The sequence below is a fragment of the Martes martes genome (assembly GCF_963455335.1).
Source record: "Martes martes genome assembly, chromosome: 8".
Taxonomy (NCBI): Eukaryota; Metazoa; Chordata; class Mammalia; order Carnivora; family Mustelidae; genus Martes; species Martes martes.
This window is the reverse complement of record NC_137895.1, coordinates 86,816,670-86,835,595: the sequence shown is the minus strand read 5'-3', so window position 1 is coordinate 86,835,595 and position 18,926 is coordinate 86,816,670. Positions and strand designations below refer to the sequence as shown.

At 41.3% G+C, this 18,926-nt stretch overlaps 1 protein-coding gene across 1 annotated transcript in view; it reads right to left on the bottom strand.

Annotated features, from left to right (window-relative positions):
• SCN8A (sodium voltage-gated channel alpha subunit 8) overlaps nt 1–18,926 on the bottom strand; it is a gene marked incomplete at its 5' end in the record, with an annotated part of 122,962 nt that overhangs the window by 71,006 nt on the left and 33,030 nt on the right. Inside the window, 5 exons of the mRNA XM_080811454.1 lie at nt 2,949–3,242; nt 4,085–4,291; nt 5,811–5,952; nt 8,287–8,350; nt 9,430–9,651. Of these exons, the coding sequence (XP_080667580.1) occupies nt 2,949–3,242; nt 4,085–4,291; nt 5,811–5,952; nt 8,287–8,350; nt 9,430–9,651 (929 nt within the window). The remainder of the gene's footprint in view (nt 1–2,948; nt 3,243–4,084; nt 4,292–5,810; nt 5,953–8,286; nt 8,351–9,429; nt 9,652–18,926) is intronic.

Here is an 18,926-nt window from a genome sequence, read left to right as displayed (position 1 = left end):
AATTATGAGAAAGGTGAAGTGAAGGTGAGATGGAGAGCTGGTTCCAGGCCACAAAGAAGTCCCAGAAGGGGTGAAATCAGATTTATAAAACTACCCCCTTCATTTGTCCAACAAATATCTGAATGCTAGCCCTGCCTTGAGCACTTTGTCTAAGAGAGGAAGAATACGAGTCCAAGCAGAGTAAAGAGCAACACATAAGGTAGGTATAAAACACAATGGAAAGATGAAATGGTAATGTCCTACGAAGTGTGGAATGGGGGAGATCGGGAAGGTTTTCTGAGAGAAGGATGTGAAGAGTAAATAGGGTGGTATGGTGTGGACATTGAGAGAGAGAGAAAAGTAGGGCATCTTAGAGAGGGGCTTTCTGGAGCAAAACCGAGAGTAGGAAACAAACCTCATATATGAGAAGCATCTAGCAGTTCATTCTGGTGAAAGTGCAGGGTGCCTGACAGGGCACAGTGACTGGGGACTGAGGAGGCCAGGAGAGGCTGGTCCTTCATCAGTAGACACAGTGAATCTGATAAGGTAATTCCCTCTCCCATTCTTCGTGATAACTATTCTACACTGTCAATATTTTCTTTAAACCTCCTATTCAATCTCTCACTCCCTTCGGTAGGACTTTGAATTTCCTGTATTACTTTACTCTAGATACTGTCCAGTGTCATCTTCCTCAAATTCCTACCTCCTACCTACAAAATTATTCACACGCACCCTCCCCTATAATCCTGACATCTGGGGATGAGGGGCCCCTTTCCTGTTAAAGACTACATCTATTTTCGGGGCACCTGGGTGGCTCAGTGGGTTAAGCCACTGCCTTCGGCTCAGGTCGTGATCTCGGGGTCCTGGGATCGAGTCCCGCATTGGGCTCTCTGCTCAGCGGGGAGCCTGCTTCCCTCTCTCTCTCTCTGCCTGCCTCTCTGTCTACTGTGATTTCTCTCTGTCAAATAAATAAATAAAATCTTAAAAAAAAAAAAAAAGACTACATCTATTTTCATATCTGCTAAGCCTGTGCTCCATTTCTTTTCTGTACTACTCCATTTTCTACCTCTATTTCCCCTTCTTCTGGGCTACCCATCCAGATTATAAAAATAAAAATAATTTCCCCCATATTCTTTAAAGAAGTCTGTATGAGAAGTCTACACTCACTGTCTTCACTTCCCATTCCATTTCCATATGGTATCCATCCTTCTCCTGGACTGAAATGTGTCTTTAAAGTTCTCAAGGACTTACATTGCCAAATCCAGTACATATTTCCAATTCTGAGCTCATGACGCATTTCTGTTAAATTTCAATCCACCAATCACGCCCCTGCTTTCTCCAACCTTTGTGCTCTTTGGGCTTCACTGAACTGGTTCTCAGCATCTCTAATAACCATTCATTTGTTTTCCTGCATGAGCTTCATCTCCGATGCCCATGGATATCCGTGGTTGTGCCCCTAGCCCACCATTCCTTTCTTTACCTCACACAACCTCTTTGAGTATCTCATCAAGTCTAACAGTTCCAACCACCATCTCTCACCTCAGGACCTCTTACAGAAGCCATCATTTGCCTATGTGCGTGTCTAAAAGACCACTCTACTTGTGATTCGAGCTTGGGGTGTCCACACCGTAAGTTACTTTCTTCCAAATCTGGAATGTCTTTTCTTCCGTCCTCCTGCTCCCTCACCAACACATGCATACATTACCTAACTCCCATTTAGTTGTGTAAGATCTGTGCTCTCTAAAATACTCCAGCCTAGTGTAATTATGGAAAAATATGGAACCATCGATGCTATTACAGAAGTAAATTTCAGTGGCCACTCCACTACAGGGATGGTGTTTGAACCCCCATGAATCTCTAGGACCTGTCACAATCCCCAGTGCATGAGACACTCCATGACTTCTGGGGGGTAAATAATGAGAGCTCTGTTTTACTAAGAAGCGCTCTGTCAACAGTATAGAAAACATGAAGGAGAGGGAGAAAGATCAGAGGAAACAAACATGCAGTGGCGAACTGCAGTAGAATGAAAAATACAGAGGTCTCAACTAAGATAGGAATAATAGGGTAGAAGGAAGGGGGTGACACAAGAGATTCTGCTGTGATAAAGTGAACAGGACTAGCAGAGAATGAACTGGGAAGTGAGAGATACCAGGGAGAGGCACAATGAAGCATCTCTTGGAAATAAGAAGAGAAACTGGGTATACTACCATAAAACTGGTAACTGTAATCTACTCTATACCGTACAAATTTTCTAGCATTTCCTTAAAATGGGGAATTAAATGGACTAAGAACTGGATTTCGGTGGTGTTCTCTGAAATTCAAAAATAGGTGTTATGTGGTGATATTTATAGTAACAGAATGCTCAGTAATTATCCAGAAGTCCTCTCCTCTCTCTTTCTCTTAGTTTCCCCATTTATCAAAGTTGGCTACAACTGGAGGCTTTAATCCACCATAGGCTAATTTATCAGCATGACACCATATACCTAGAATAATTAATTACTAGAATTTGCCACACTCAAATAAGGTGACCTAAAGAGTTTCAGGACTCTTTTTTTTTTTTTTAACCTACAATTATATGCAGTTCTTTTTATTTTTTTTTTTAATGCAGTTCTTAAGCGGAGATGTTTGAAAGCTAAATTCTGCTGTTCTGAACTTTAAGGAGAAAGGTGCTTCCTGAAGTTTTAGAATGGAAGGCCCACTGGAGTGACATGGATCTTCTGGCTAAAGTTAAGTCTGCCAAAGGCAATCACGTGGTCCAAGGGCCAGCCTGGGGGTTGGGGGGGGTAGCCTTGGAGCAGAGGACCATCCTAACATGCCTGTAACACCTACACCTACCTCTATGGAGAGGCAGGCCGGAGGATGCAGGGAAGGGGCTCGAAAATGAAGAGCCAATGGTGAATGTGAGAATCAAGTGAGATTAGGAAAAGCAAAATTTCTTAGGCTTATTTGATCCTGTGCAAAGAGTTTACCTGATTCATGATGGAAAATTTCCTCCCTATTCTGTTGTCTGGTAGCCGAAAGCCTTTCCTCCTCATACCATCTTCTGACTCTGACTTAAACACCTTCTCAGGATCCCCCTTTTCCTCTCCTTCAGAGAGTTCCTTCTGCTTCCTCTTCTTCCTCCTGTTACGCCTTTCTTTGGCACTCTTAGAACTGAGTTTCGATATTTCAGAGGAGCTGCGAGGAGAACCTGCCCCTTCTTCACCTTCTTCCTCGATGGCATCTTCTGAGACAGTGCCTGCGGAGGTGGCCATGGCAGCGGCCTAGGGGAGGAGCCACAGTGACAGGCCAGTCAGAAGCAGTTAACTGGAGCCTCCCACCCCCACCGCAAGCCAAGCAACTACTGCAGATCATTTCCTTTCCCACAGATGGGGGAAACAGAGGGAAGGAAGAAGGTGAAGCAGCCTGCAGAGGAGACTGTGGCCAGGATCTGCCATCTCCATTTTCTGGCTAATCTGTGTTGTGGTACATGGCCTTAGGCAATCAGAGCAGAAACCAGTGGTGAGAACTCTGGGATTTATTCTCTTGAGTTTCTCACACAAGAACTTAGCTGCCTTCTTGGTACCATAAGATTTCTTCTGGGCAACTCTGAAGATGAATGCTGTGAAACTATATTATACATTACATGCCCAACAGTATAAAAACACTTGTATATTTGGATAAGGATCAGACAGCAAAGTGTTAGGGTGGTGGGATCACTAGTCTGTTTTTCAAATCTTACGTTACCATTTTACATGTGTCTTCTTTTCAAGTACAACCGATACTTTCATGACCGCAGAGAATCTCTGAAGGAGATGCTAACGATTTCCTCAACAAAAAGGCTGTGCTTACATGAGACACTATATACCCTGCTCTGGCCACTTGTCGTCCCCCAGCCACCAGAGCAGTGAACACTAGAGATCATATTAATAAACAATTGGGTCATTAAGACAAATGGAGTAACTGGACCAACCATCTGCAAGTTGTTACTTGGGTTATTTTAATCAGATTAATGACTTCTATTTGACCATGTGCCTAAAAAAGATCAACTGGAATGACAATCAGATGGAGCCTTAGTCACCGTGATCTGGCAGGAAGTTACTGTAGCAAAGAACTGATCCCCAACCTGTGCCTCTTCCTGTTGCTTCTTAAGTTGCTCCAACATTGCTTTGAATTCAGCCTCTTTCTGCTCTGCCTCCTCCAGTGTTGCCTGATTCTGCTCTTCATAAGCCATGGCCACCACAGCCAAGATCAAGTTCACGAGATAGAAAGAACCCACAAAGATGACCAAGACGAAGAATATCATGTATGTTTTCCCAGCTGCTCGTAAGGTCTGTAAAGACAGAAACAATTTTCTGAGTCATGTGCATCCATTGAAGCAGGCTGAAAACCACTCATGGGATAATGATCCTCTGCCGGGGCACCGCTGCGTTTTGAGAACAGTCCTTTACTGCATGGTGCACCTTCATGCTGCAGAGCACTTAGCATCCCAATGGCCAAATGGCTTTGTCTGTCCTCAACTCAGAGTCACTAGTACCTCCCATTCATTGTGACAGAAAAAATTATCTTCATTTCCAAATACTCCTAATATAATCCTTTCATGGAAAAATACTTGATTCCTTTTTTTTAAAGGAAAAAATGCTCTGAGCTAAGAATTATATTTGACTTTGTTAGTTGGTTCTAAAACAAGTATAAAGAAAAGAATACAGGACTTCAGCTCATTTATCTACGGGTCCTCAAAGAGCATTAATAGACAAATTCCATCTTAGGAATCAGGTCCAAGTCACAAAAAGTCCCCATCTTGAGGGACACCCTTCCTTATCCTTCTGCAATAGGGTGGATTTTTAAAGAGGCATAAAGAACAGTAGAGAAAAAGAAGATCCCAGGACTATCCCCTTCACTAGTAGTGAGCAAACAGACATCAAAGAACACTTGGGTTTTAGGTTATGTATACGTGACCCACTATTACTTAGTTTTCAGTGTTACTCTTTTTAATCACAAATATTTAATGGAACTTAGCATCGACCACATATATTTCAAGAGAAAGACTGGAACCTAAGAGAACTCAAGGCTATCCAACAGAAAGCAAGGATTCTTTATGGGATCTGAAAATTAGAAGCTTCCCTTCAAGAGGTCCTTCATGCCTAAGGGAGACATGTTTCTCATTCTCAAACTGGCATCACCAAAAGACAGAGTCAAATAGAAAACAATCAATTATCATGGAATTTCTAAGCTGGATGACCCTTAGCAATCACCTAGACTTACTTCTCCATCACCAACAGCAAATTTAAATAACTTGCTACAGTCACCAAGACAGCCCAACAGAATGGTAGACTTTTCTTTTTTTTTAATCTGTTACAACCTGCCTGAACAAGTTCAGATGTGTTATAGATCTCACAAATGTTGATACATTGAGAATCCAAGATCCTTGTGGATAGAAATCTCATCTTTATTATGCCTAGCATAGTGCCTTGTACAGTATGTTTAATTGATATTCCTTAAAAAGATGCCCTCAGCCAAAAATCTGAGAAGAGAAATACTGCAGGTGGTCTGTTGGAACAACAGGAAGTGAACAGAGATAGCAGATTCCCAGACCAGGCAAAAGGCTGTCAAGGCTGTGAACCTCTACGGCCATGCATGACTGATTACTCAAGAAACTGGGACAAGAGCTGGGAGAATTCACTTAATTTTGTAAACTGGCTGACTCTGAGAAATAACATCCTGCCATCCTATATAATATTTTCACTGAAGGTCTCTTACACAGAATGTCTCCAAACCCACAAACCCTCATGCAAAGTCTGTCACCAAAGAAATAAAAGGCAGCACTCAAAAGAAGAGGTGTTACTACTCACCAACTGATACAAGTTTTCCCAGTAGTCCTGGGTCATAAGGCGAAATAATGCTAAGAAGGCCCAGCTGAAAGTGTCAAAGCTTGTGTAACCATAGTTGGGGTTCCTTCCTGCTTTCATACACTGGTATCCCTCTGGGCATTGCCTGAGAAAAGAAAGGAAGTTCAGGGCTTTTCAATATAATTCCACCCAATCATCAACTTTAAGTCATCTCCAGGACTGTGGAGATAATAAGTAACCGTCTAGAAAGTCAAAAAAGGAAGGAAGGAAGGAAGGTAGAAGGAAGGAAGGAAAGGGAAGGGAAGAAAAGAAAAGAAAAGAAAGAAAGAAAGAAAGAAAGAAAGAAAGAAAGAAAGAAAGAAAGAAAGAAAGAAGTAGCCAGGTCAACTTTTTTATTTTATTATTTTTTTTAGATTTTATTTATTTGCCAGAGGGAGAGAGAGAGAGCATAAGCAGGGGGAGTGACAGGCAGAGTGAGAGCAGGCTTCCTACCAAGCAAGGAGCCAGATGTTGGACTTGATCCCATGACCCTGAGATCAAGACCTGAGCCAAAGGCAGACACTCAGCTGCATAAGCCACTGAGGCATTCCTAGTCAGGTCAACTTTAAAACAAAACAAAACAAAACAAAAAAGACGTTCTGAAAAGAGCCTAGGATCAGAATCACTGGGCATGCCTCCTAAAAATGCTGATTCCTATGCCCTACTCAGACTCAGGAATAAAAGCTCTGGACATGGAAGTCATGAATCTGCATTTTAAAGAGGCATGCCAGGTGATGTTTATGCATGCCAAAATTTGAGAATCACTGTCCTACATTCACATCAATGTGCAATTCAACCAAATTCATCTTAGCTAAGATCCCAAATGACAGGAACTTCTGGCCAGCTAGAAGTTCCTCTTAATCATCTCTGTTCTCTTAATAGTCAACCTTAATGACAACCTAAGTCATATTAGGGATTTCAGTGACTTTGGTTTTACCATTTCTCCTGCCTTTAGATTCTGATATTTATTTCAATGTAATTTCTAGTATCTACTTTGATACAGAAATTAAATGGACTTCTAGTTGTCGTACTCATCTTAAAACACTAATTCCTAGAGGACCAATATACTCTGGATAAAGTGACACCCTCACATTTATATAATTTTCGGTTTACAAAGCATTTTCATGTATGTTATCTAATTGGATCATTACAATAACCCTTTGAGGAAGTGAGAACAAGACATATTAAATCCATTTTATAGATGAAGAAACTGAGGCTCACCTAAGTTGAAAGGCTTCCCAAAAGTCTCAGAGCTAAAGGTAGCAGAATCAAGATTCACATATGTTGCTATAAACTTGTGTTTATAGCAGAATCAAGATTCACATATGTTGCTATAAACTTGTGTTCAAAGCAGCATTATTCACAATAACTAAGATACGGAAGTAACGCGAGTTGACAGATGAATGGATAAACAAATGTGGTATATACAGACAATGGAATGTCATTCTGCCTTAATAGGAAGGAAATTCTGATATATGCTGTCACATGGTAAACCTTGAGGACATCATGTGAAGTAGAAGAGGCCAGTCACAAAAAGACAATTCCTGCATGACTCCACTTACATGACACACTTAGAGTGATCAAAATCAGAGACAGAAATTGGAACGGAGGTCACTAGGGGACTGGGAGGGGAAGGGAAAATGGGAAGTTAGTGTTTAATGGGTACAGTCCCAGTTTGGGAAGTGGAAAGTGCTGTGGATGGATGGTGGTGACGGTTCTACAACACTGAACAGGACACTTAAAAATGGTTGTAAGACTAAATCTTATGCTCTACATATTTTACCACAATTTCTTAAAAATGGGGAAAAAAAGAGACACTTGGGTGCCTCAGTTGTTTAAGCGGCTGCCTTCAGCTCAGGTCATGATCCCAGGGTCTGAGGATCCAGCCCCACTTCAGGTCCGTGCTCAGCGGGGAGCCTGCTTCATCCCCCTCCCCCTGCTTGTGGGCACTCTCTCTCTCTCTCTCTCTAATAAATAAATAAATAAATAAATAAATAAATAAATAAAATCTTTTTTAAAAATGGAAAAAAATATTATGTTGCTATTCTGTTCCCTTCCCATGCCATCAGGCCTGGTATGTTTTGGGTCACCCTTGCTATTAATCCATCACGAAGAGTTTCCCTACTTTATATTTTATTAATCATGTTGTAATCAGAATGAGGGGAATCTACAAGAGACAAGCAAGGTATCTGGTGTTATAGACTCTATCCTCAGCCTTTCACATTTTTTATTTTGGCTTGAGACTATAGGCACATTCACCTACTAGAGAAATGCCAAATTTGGATGGACAAATATGAAACAAGAAGAAAATCTGAGCCAACCAATATGTTAGACTCAGTTAGGATCTACTACACGAGCACAAAGAAAAGTGAAAATAGTCCCCATTTTCATCTGACACATTATTTTAAAGGAGAAGAATACAATTAGGCAAGCTACTTACCCAGCATCAGAACTGTTTCCGCAGAGCAAAGGTTCCAGCATGCCAGGAACTGTGTAAAAATTTGCTAGAAAAGTTTGAAGAGCAAGAAATAAATAAGGCAGATTTAACTGAATGAGAGAATAAGGCTACACAGTTCCTAACTAGCCCCGGCAGAAAGAGTCATTGATTTTAGCTCATATAAATCTTTCCTGACAGAGTAAGACCTGTTAAGAATTCTTTCCCATGAATTATTTTCTTACATATACTTACAAATGAAAAGTGCTCCCACACAGCTGTAATGCAATGTCTTTTCACAGACCCTTGACCTCCACTCGTATTTCAAATCTATATGCTAGTTTCTGGTACTTCAGTCTAAGGGGTCTGAAAGGGAGTTTTCTGAACACTTTACTCCTCTATACAACATTAGCCTTCTATCCTTAAAACTTCTCTTTACCAAAGATAAGCTAAAACCCTCACTGATCACACTACATTGTCCTGTATTAATTACAAGGCACGTTTCCTTTTCCTATATGTGTTCCTGAAATTACCTTTGCAACACTTTCCTATGGCTATTTAACTGCTTTTAGTTCCTCCAGGGTGATGAGTAGTGATATTGCTAACTCTTCCCCATTATTCTTTGGAAGTACTACCATACCAAACGTTCCTTACTGCAGACCCAAGTGCTGTGGTTCCCGAAATGAAATTATTAAAACTCCTTCAATATAAGGGTCTCAAATGGTTACTTAGAGATTACCTGACGTCCCACACCGGACTGACTGCTAAGGTCTTAGTAATATGAAGAGAGCTTATGAGGCATATTCTGAACCATCTGAAGTAACCCAACTAACAAGGTATTTTTTATCAAACTCCTAAGCAAAAGGTATTTTTATCAAACTCCTAAGCATGATTTTGAAAGCAAAAGTTTAGGTGCCCATGAACAAGTTATGAAGTTCCATGTTGTATTTTAAAGGAAGAGAAAAAGCCCAGAGAGCGCTTCTGAACACAATCCCACCCCAAGAACACGGAATAACTTCCTCAGGCTGCTTCAGTAGCCCTGGATTCCTTTCTGGCCCCAACGACTTTTCAAAGCCCAGTGATGGCTTCAGACCATGTAAATTAGAGACAGACTTGTCTTTCGCCCCTTGCAGAGAAGGGGCCACCTACTTTTATTGTTGATATATTCTTCCCAATCAAAGCCTTTGGTGCCATTTTCCAGATAGCTCTCGTTGAAGTTTATGGGCCACACAACACACTTGTTTCGCAGATTTCCCATGAACAGCTGCAGTCCAATCAAAGCAAAAACACTCAGGCAGAACACTGTCAGAATCATCACATCTGACAGCTTCTTCACTGACTGGATTAGGGCACCCACAATGGTCTTCAGGCCTGAGGAGATAGAAGCCCCAGAATCAGAGTCACCTCAGAACCCTCCCCACCTCCCCCAGCCTCCCTCTTAGCTACTGGCTTCTACTCCTCCCCACAGCACCACCCTTGAACCATGGCCACTTTCTCTCTTATGCCATGGGAATAACAATGGGTCAGCAATATTATAATTTTTTCCCAGAAATATTAATTCTTAGTCAATAATTTCTAAGATGAAAAAGAAAGTTCCTTCTCCAACATGTGGCTCTTTTCCTCTGGGAAGTACCCTCCTGAGCCTGACTGCTGCTTAGCTCCTCAAATGAGACAAGCTCTCACTTGCCTCAAAGGGTTCAGACATGCTCTTCCCTCTGCCTGGAATGCTTCCTTCCTTTCCCATGTCCTACCTGCCTATCTCTTCTTCATTCTTCAGGCTCAGCTGAATAATATAGGAATTCCCTCAGAAAGCCTTCTGTGACTTTCAATTCTTCTCCCTCCCCCATTATTATTAATAATTTAATAGCACTAATTAATAATTTATGTCTGTCTCATTCACAACTGTTATCTAGACTGCCTAACTCATGGTGGGTACTCAGTAAATATTCACTGAATAAACAAACGGGAAGATCAGGGTGAGGAAATTTCTTGGTTGGGCAGAGAACTACTGGAAAGCTTAAAAGCCAAGTTGTGAGAAAACACAGTAAATATTTTCCCAAGAGTTCTGGAAATACCAATGTATTGAAAAGGTTAATTATTATCAACCCAGTATTTACAGTTTGTCTTTCCATTTACAAATACACCTTCTCTGGACCACATGTATGTCCTGTTCTCCACTACTGGCCTTTTTTCTGTCCTAGATTGAAAGCAAAATAAAAAAATCATCTAACCTACTTGAATTTGAGACTTAAGTATAAGCCACCGGTTAAAATTTGAACCTGTGGGTAGCTTTCTTAATTGCAATGGCGACATCAGTGATAGGAGACACAGGAAGTCACAGTGGTGGGTTCATGTTTGGGTCAAAACGGATTCTGTGTGAAGTTCTCCCGGGCATGCCCAGACATCAGGTTGTCCATAGGAAAAGGGCAACAAAGCACTGAGCACTCCAGGGAGGCCAGTATACCAGGATAGAGGGGAGGCAGACACGGTGCCCTGACACACAGACCTCAAGTGTGATCTCAATCCTCAACCACCTCTGAAGGGAGGAATATTAGACTAAAATTCAAGAGAAATTCTAATCTTGGCTCTGAAGTGTGAAGTCAGCTGTATAATTACTACTCTTAACTAAGTTAGACTACTTACTAGTATGACCAAAGCAATATACCTAACCTCTTGGAATCTTAATTTTTTCATCTTTAAAATAGGAATAATTATAGTTGAATAGCATAGAGCTCTTGTGAGGATTAAGCATAATTCGTATAAGCACTTAACACAGTACCTGGTACACAGTAAGTGACTCAAATATTAACCATTTTTGCCTGAACCTCAGTTTATTCATCTGTAAGAAGGTATTTATAATACCCCCGGGACTTAACACTTGAAAGCTATCACTATTACACACATTGCCCTCATCAAAGAGATATGATTGGCTAACCTCGTATCATGATGATCTAATGGGGTCTATGGACATGACTAGTTCTTTGCTGTATTTTGCAAGTAACCACCTAGAGTTTTCAAAGTTGAATTCAATAGAATTTTCTATCTGAGTCCAATAATAGTAATGTGTGCTATACCTAGGACAGGACCTGGCACAAAGCATGCACTTAACTTATTTTTATTGAAAGAGCAAATGAATGAGAAATTTTCTGTCCTCTCACACAGATACCTCAAAAGGGATCTAAGAGGAAATAAAGAAAAAAGAGCTATAAATTAAGACTGTAGAGACACAAAAGTATTCAAAGGCCCGTGTTTTCTTACAGAATGGGCCTTCCACAGAGAATGTGGCCACCAAAGGGATTAGGAAGAGCTTGTATACATTCCAGGCATAGGGCACAAGAGATTTCTAACCTGATTCTTTTCTCCTTGTAAGACTGTACAGGGGCACCTGGGTGGCTCAGTCGGCTCAGGTCATGATCTCAGGGTCCTGGGATTGAGCCCCATGGCAGGCATCCCTACGCAGCAGGGAGTCTGCTTCTCCCTTTCCCTGTGCCCCTCCCCACTGATCATGGTCTTTTTCTCTCTCTCTCTTAAAATAAAATTGTAAAAAAAAAAGGGGGGGGGGAGGAAAAAAAAAAAAAAAAGACTGTTCAAAAAGAGCACCAGACAGGAAATCAGAAAGTAGGAATTCTGGTCCTGGCTCAATCACCAGCTATGACCCATGGCTTATCAGAACAAATTCAAGGTCCCACCTCATTTTCTTATACACAGAATGTGGATAAACACAGGAGTATGTAGCAGTGGGCAGTAGAGGAAAAGATGAAGAATCTTCTTTAAAAGTCTTTCAAAACAGGGCAGAGATATTTATTTCTTCGGGATTAAGCAGCTGAAATTTCAATCTTATTCAGAGGCCTGAGAAGCTGTATCACAGTCACACAGATAAGTAAGAAGATACTGTTGGTATGAAACAGAAAGCAAGTAAAAAGAAGTAAAGGTTGTTCCAGTATTATGGGCCTTATTTGTTCTAGTATTATGGGCCTTATTTTCGTAAGTTGCTGAGGAACAGAAAAGTCCTTCATTGTATTTGGTTTGGTTGAGGTGAGTCTATACTAGGTCAATAATTCAATTCTAGGTTCCTAAAATTACACAGCTCTGTTTTCAAAGCCAAAGCATGATTAAAAAAAAAAAAAAAGTTGAATAGGTCACTCAAGAATGGTTGTAGTTTCTTTTCCTGGAGTTCTTTAAGAAGAGCTTGTATCTTCCCTGAAGGGTTCAGACAATCACTGATCTGAACACTTGATGATTGTTCAAGGCCATTTCCATTTCCATTTTAAATGAATGGAGAAAGGAGCTGTAAGCTGTCATTTGTATTAGCAACAAGAGTATAATACTACAAAACAGTCAAACCAATGCATTCGTGGTATCAATCAATCAAATTAAAAAAAACATACAATTTTAGCATGAGTCTAATCTGATTTTCCTACACTGGGAACTCTCTAGACAGTTCAAAGACCATGTATGTAACAGGAAATACCAGGCCAAGAGGCTCAAATTATCTCCTCTTTTACAAAGCTGGGCCCCTAGCAGCCTTACTTGCAGGAAGTGACCATCTGTTAGTAGGTTCCAGATGTCAGGGTGGACATCTGACCTAAATCCTCATCCTTTTCCTCCGGGAACTTAGAACGGGACAGAAGATAGTCCAGTAGTCTTTACAAGTGGAAGGAACGATAACATGTAAATTTGGGAACTAAGTGGTAGCCCTATTCTATCATTATATTAGGATGTCTGAGAAGTAAAGCCAGTTAGTAAGCTAAAAGATAGAAAAAGGAAATAGATACATGGAGACAGAAAACATGAAGAAAAAATACTTCCTGGTATCTGGAGCTTTCTGGTTCTGCATTCTGGTTTCCCTGGCTTCCAGAAGCCTAAAAGCATTCCAGCCCTTCATGTATCCTTTCACTTGCAACCAAAGATGATCGACTAATACACCAACCATACATGGCACTCATCATTTTCCTGGGGATAAACCTTAATGCTCTCAATCAGCGGGTTTAAAATCTTTTCTCCGTAAACAAGAAGTTATTGCTGAAGAAATCTGTAAACATGAGTCGAGAAGGCTAAAAAAACAAAAACGCAAACAAAAAAACCGAAAACACTTCAAGTGTTTTCTTCTGAAGTCTGAGGTTTAGATCAACGCATTGGTGAGAGCTTTTTCAGCTCTCAAGAAGTTTAAAGTAAAAACTTAAGTTGGAAATGGTATTCAGCTGCTTTTACTTCACTGGGGCTCAGAGAAACATATCTTAACTAAGCAAGAATAACCACTAAATAACACTAACTATGGCCATCTAAAAATTTACTCTCCAAGACTTTTATCCAGGTTCCACAGGAAGAAAGGTGGTGTGGCATAATGTTAGCGTGCTGAGGTAGACACACAATTACACAGCAATGTTAAATGTAAATGGTCACTAGGTCATCTGGCCTTCACCAAGACTCTTCTTCCTTCCATTAGGGCTGATGATTGTCAAGGACCATATTTGCCGATATCAACACCAGGTTATGGAGATGAGGCTATCAATGCATTTCTTTCTCCCCTTCCCCACAGTTTTATTGAGAAATAATTGACATATGTCACTGTAGACGTTTAAGGCATACATCATAATTGTTTGACCTACATATACTGTGAAATGATTATCACCGTAGGGTTAGCTAACATCCACCTTCTCAAATAGATACAATAAAAAGATGACAAAAAGGAAAAAAAATATTTCCTTATGATAAGAACTCTTAGGAATTACTCTGTTAACAACTTTCCCATGTATCATGCAGTGATGTTAGCCATCGTTATCATGTTGTTCACTATATCCCCAGCACTTTCTTATACCTGGAAGTCTGGTAACTTTAGACCAACTTCCTCCAACTCCATCCCCGACACTCCGCCTCGGGGATCCACAAGTCCGATCTCTTTTTCTATGAGTTTGTTTTTAGATTCCATATTTCAGTGAGATCATATGTATTTATTTGTCTTTCTCTGTCCAACTCATTTTACTGAGCATAATGCCTTCAAGGTCCATCCATGTTGTCAAAAATGGTAGGATTTCCTCATTTTTTTTGTACCTGAACAATATTCCATTGTGTATCTCTCTCACAATTTTGTCTGTTCATCCATCAATGGACACTTAGATTGCTTCCATGTCTTGGCTATTGTAAATAATGGTATGAACATGGGGTGCAGATATCTTTTCTGAGTTAGTGTTTTCGTTTCCTTTGGATATATTCCCAGAAGTAGAATTGCTGGATCATATGGTAGTTCTATTTTTAGTTTTTGAGGATCCTTCATGCTGCTTCCCATAGTGGCTGCACCAATTTACTAAACCCAACAGCATGCAAGGGTTCCCGTTTTCTCCGCATCCATGCCAGCGTTTGCTGTTGCGTCTCTTTCATGATGGCCATTCTAACTTGTGTGAGCTGATATCTCATTATGGTTTTAATTTGCATTTCTCTAATGACTAGTGATGTTTAGCATCTTTTCATGTACCTGATGGTCTTTCATATAATGCCTTTCTTGAGCTCAGCCTCTACAGTCTTGCCAGCGGTGACTGACACACACTAGTAAATGCAGCCAGGCAAAAGTGCTCCCTGTTAGCACCAACACAGGTCAATAAAGTGAGAAGCTGCTGGTGGAATTCCTGACCTGATGCGTACAAGAATGGAAAATGCCACTGTTCAGGCTGTGAGGAAAAGTTGTCTTGCTTCTTCTACTGGCTCACACCACCACACACCAGAATAAGCAAGATACTGACTGGAAGCTGATTATCCCAAACAGAGCAGAATGCTCCTTCAAACAACTCCTACACAACAGAGAGTGCAACAGAAGCCACATGGGGGTAAATTGGACAGCGAGAACTCTTGGAAAAGGCTAACATTAACTAGCATTGGGATGAGTCTGAGCAGAAGCAGTTAATACATTTACTACAGATCAAGAAAAGACAGCTGGACCCAATGTACAGAAATGTCAGCTACCAGAGAGGAAGTCGGGACACTTGAGGAATTTTGAGAAGCAGTGAAGCTGCTACATCCAAACGCATCTGAACCCCCGTCCCCTTTCACAACATCCAACCCCTTGGACAAATGAACAAAGCCTGCTTATGTGCCAAGTCCGGAGAAATCAGCCATGCATCCTGGGATCACAGTCTTCCACAGCGGTGATGCCAGATCATAAATAAAGTAAATTTATATTTCCTAGCTTGTGGCTCAGGTTGAGAAATCTGTCCGGTTTGAAGCCACATGAGCTAATCCTACAAAATTAACATTGGAATGGTTCTCAAGAGCAGTAACAAGCAGTTCTCACCCCAGGGGGAAAAATTCCCCAATTTCCAAAGTCTGGCTTCGTCCAGAAAAGCCCTAAGGTAAAGTTGTGCCAGGTCAATTTTCCTGATGCAGGTTCAAGCCTCACAATGATATTCTTGAGGGTTCTTTATTTTTTTTATTTTTTTTAAAAGATTTTATTTATTTATTTGACAGAGAGATCACAAGTAGGCAGAGAGGAAGGCAGAGAGAGGCGGGGGGGAAGCAGATCCCCGCGGAGCAGAGAGCTCGATGCGGGGCTCGATCCCAGGACCCTGGGATCATGACCTGAGCCGAAGGCAGAGGTTGTAACCCACTGAGCCACCCAGGTGCCCTTGAGGGTTCTTTAGATCAAGAATAATTTGGGAGAGATCTGGAGGCAGTAGATTTATTTATCCAAGACAAAATTTGCATCACAAAGTCTGAACAAAACTTAAACTAGCTCCCAAAGTTGGGTCAGTGGGAGCCTGTGAGACTCCAGTGTTTTCCCATTTAGGACCATTGTGTTCAACTTCAGTTATCTTCTCTGAGAAGCAATGGGAAAAGGAGAAATACAAGAGGCACTGGATTAATAACTAGAATATTATAAAGGAAACAAGGAGCCTAAATATAGTATGAAAACACTTTTTTATCCCCCTTCACTGTGCAGCAGAAATTGCTATCTTCATAATGCACATGTCTAAAGAAAATGCTTCCTTTGTGAATACCAGGGTGGGAAGAAGAAGGAGCCAACCTTTTTCCTGCTTCTTACCTGATACCACAGGTAAGGAGAGAAAGTAACAGAAATGAAAGCACAGAAATTAAAAAAAAAATCAAAGAGAAAAATAATAAAAAATTATAACTCTAAAGAAAGCAAAATGATATTAAACTAGTGTTGGCAAATAGAAATGCAGTGCTTTTGGGGAGTCATTGAAATGATGATAGAAATGAGAAGCAACTGGCAAGTAAGGCTATCCCAACTGGTTTTATTTATATCACTAAATGCTACTCAATAGGAAAAACTCAAGATTTCTGCTTTGAGATTTCCACGCTTTCTTTGGGCATGTCAGTCCTGTGGCACACGATTAAAACATGTAGATCAAACTTCTGACAAAGTCACTCAGAAGTTCATTTTTATGCCCAGGCCCTGAATGAATATAAAGCAAAAACAAAGTTTTTGTTTATTTGCTTGTTTGAAGATTTTATTTATTTATTTGAGAGAGAGAGAGAAAGAGAGAGAGATGGGGGTGGGGGGAGATGAACAAAGGAAGAGGGACAAGCAGACTCCGTGCTGAACACAGAGCCTGATGCAGGGCTCGATTCCCACTGCCCAGAGACCATGACCTAAGCTGAAACCAAGAGTTGGACAATGAACCGACTGAGCCACCTAGGCGCCCTGAAAACAAAGTTTTAAGACATGAATTTCTACACAGAATACTTCAATGTTGAGTTGAATCCAGCAAATTCTGGACCAAAGAAAATGTAGAAAGGGTCTTTTCCTGTAACTGCCGTTTGCATGCACAGTTCTTCAAGCCAAGGCCTCGGAAGCAAAAAGGACACCATGTGTGATACGTATCTAGGTCTCCACTCAGCAAATAAAAAGGGTCAGGATGTGGGTTTGGTCTTTTCTCAGGCACTAGAAAGCTCTAAATCAAAGCAGCCCTTATCCAAAAGGCTGGAGCTAACCAGTGCACTGCATTACCCCACCTTCTGGGAGTCCTGACCTCGCCGACACATTCAGACTATCTACCAAAAGTGCTAAGAGGGACGGCAGGTGAGTGGGTGAGCTATCCAGGAAGGCAGAACTCTCATGAAGGGAGCTGAAGGCTTTGTGGGATCTTACAGACCTCATGTCAGTTATGTGGTTGCCCTTGCTTCTGTTCCTCGCAGCTTTCGCAAGAGCCTACAATCAAACTGGAGACGGGAAAAGGTAAAGAGAGCCCCAGTCCCACTGAACTGACCCATGAGAAAACTTGGTGTGCACAACAATGGCTTTCACTAAGAGGGGACTAAGGCCTGGCTCTACAGTAGAGTCAGAATGACTGAGATTTCCAGTCAAGGGATGGCACCAGGTCTAGTGACTCATGCAATGGTGCTCCCATCTTGAAAGGAGAGGTGGTTAACAGGCAGGTAGGAACAGGGCCACAGTCTTCTATAAATAGAATGGGGAGGGAAAGGACTTGGCATGAAAAGTCACACTTTAATTCAAATACCAATTATACCACTCACAGACAGATCTATTACTGGCTTTATTAGCCGTTAGAGTTATTTTGCATTCCAGTTAACTTCGGAAAGCCAGCTCGAGTGGGGGGTGCTTCTAGAAACAGGAATCTGGAATCTATTTCAAATTGTGAAGTGGAGGTCTAAGGCTTGATACAAACCTTTTCTTTGGGTTTAGCTTTCTTCTTTATAATAATAATTGCTACACAAAAATCACTGATAGAGCACCACTCTGTGTTTACAAATAGATTTTGCAGATAGACAGATAGACAGGTTAATAATAAGGATAAGTAATCTGATCCCGGTCAAGAGTTACCTTGCAGAAGTGCTGTGGTCAGAAGCTATCCGTACAGCAGAGACAGAAGCTAAAAGCTAGACCAGAGATAGCATCTGCTGCCCTAGTTAGTGAACAGAACGCAGCTTTCCAATTTAATTCTGGAAGAGAAGTTTTCAGATCACAAGAACATAAAGAGACAGATGCCTTGCAGAGTACATTGGGGGAAGTGAGCAGAAAACATGGGATCATATTTAAAAAGAGGCCAGAGAAGAAAGAGAGCAGAGGGAAAATGAAAATACAGATTTGGTGTTCCAGATGCCTGAAGAAATAAGACAAGGCCTGCCTAAGGGTTAAACCACTATCAATGAGCTGCGTGACGCTGCCTGGAGAATGAGCTTCACTTTTTTGTCAAACGGATTTAAAATGGCTGGGAACTGAACCTTGGTAAGTCAGGGTTGTAGTTTTTTTGCCAAGAATGTACTCCAACTGATGCCCAGCCTCTAGCTGACAGGGAGAAAGCTCCCACTGCTAACTAGAAAAGAACTCATTTTTAGTAGGGCCTGAATTTACTGGCCCACTTCATGCCTAGATTTGTAAATGGAGAAACTGAGGTTTACCTTCCTTGAGGTTCTCAGAAAGCCACATTTCAAGTCAGCCCTCTCCAGGACTCTATCTTTAGGCTTCCCTCTCTCTGTGTCTGATATTTAGATAAAGTTGAAAAGGGGAAAAGAGGAATATTTCTGAGTCGGCCACCAGAAAAGTCATGTGACGCCAGGAACAGAATGCCTCTGCTCTTCATGTCCCTGTTTCTACAAGAGTGAGTGGGAAGCTTGGTCCCTTGGGCATCTTCCCTGAAAGCCCCTGAATGGAACCAGAGACCAGCCAGCAA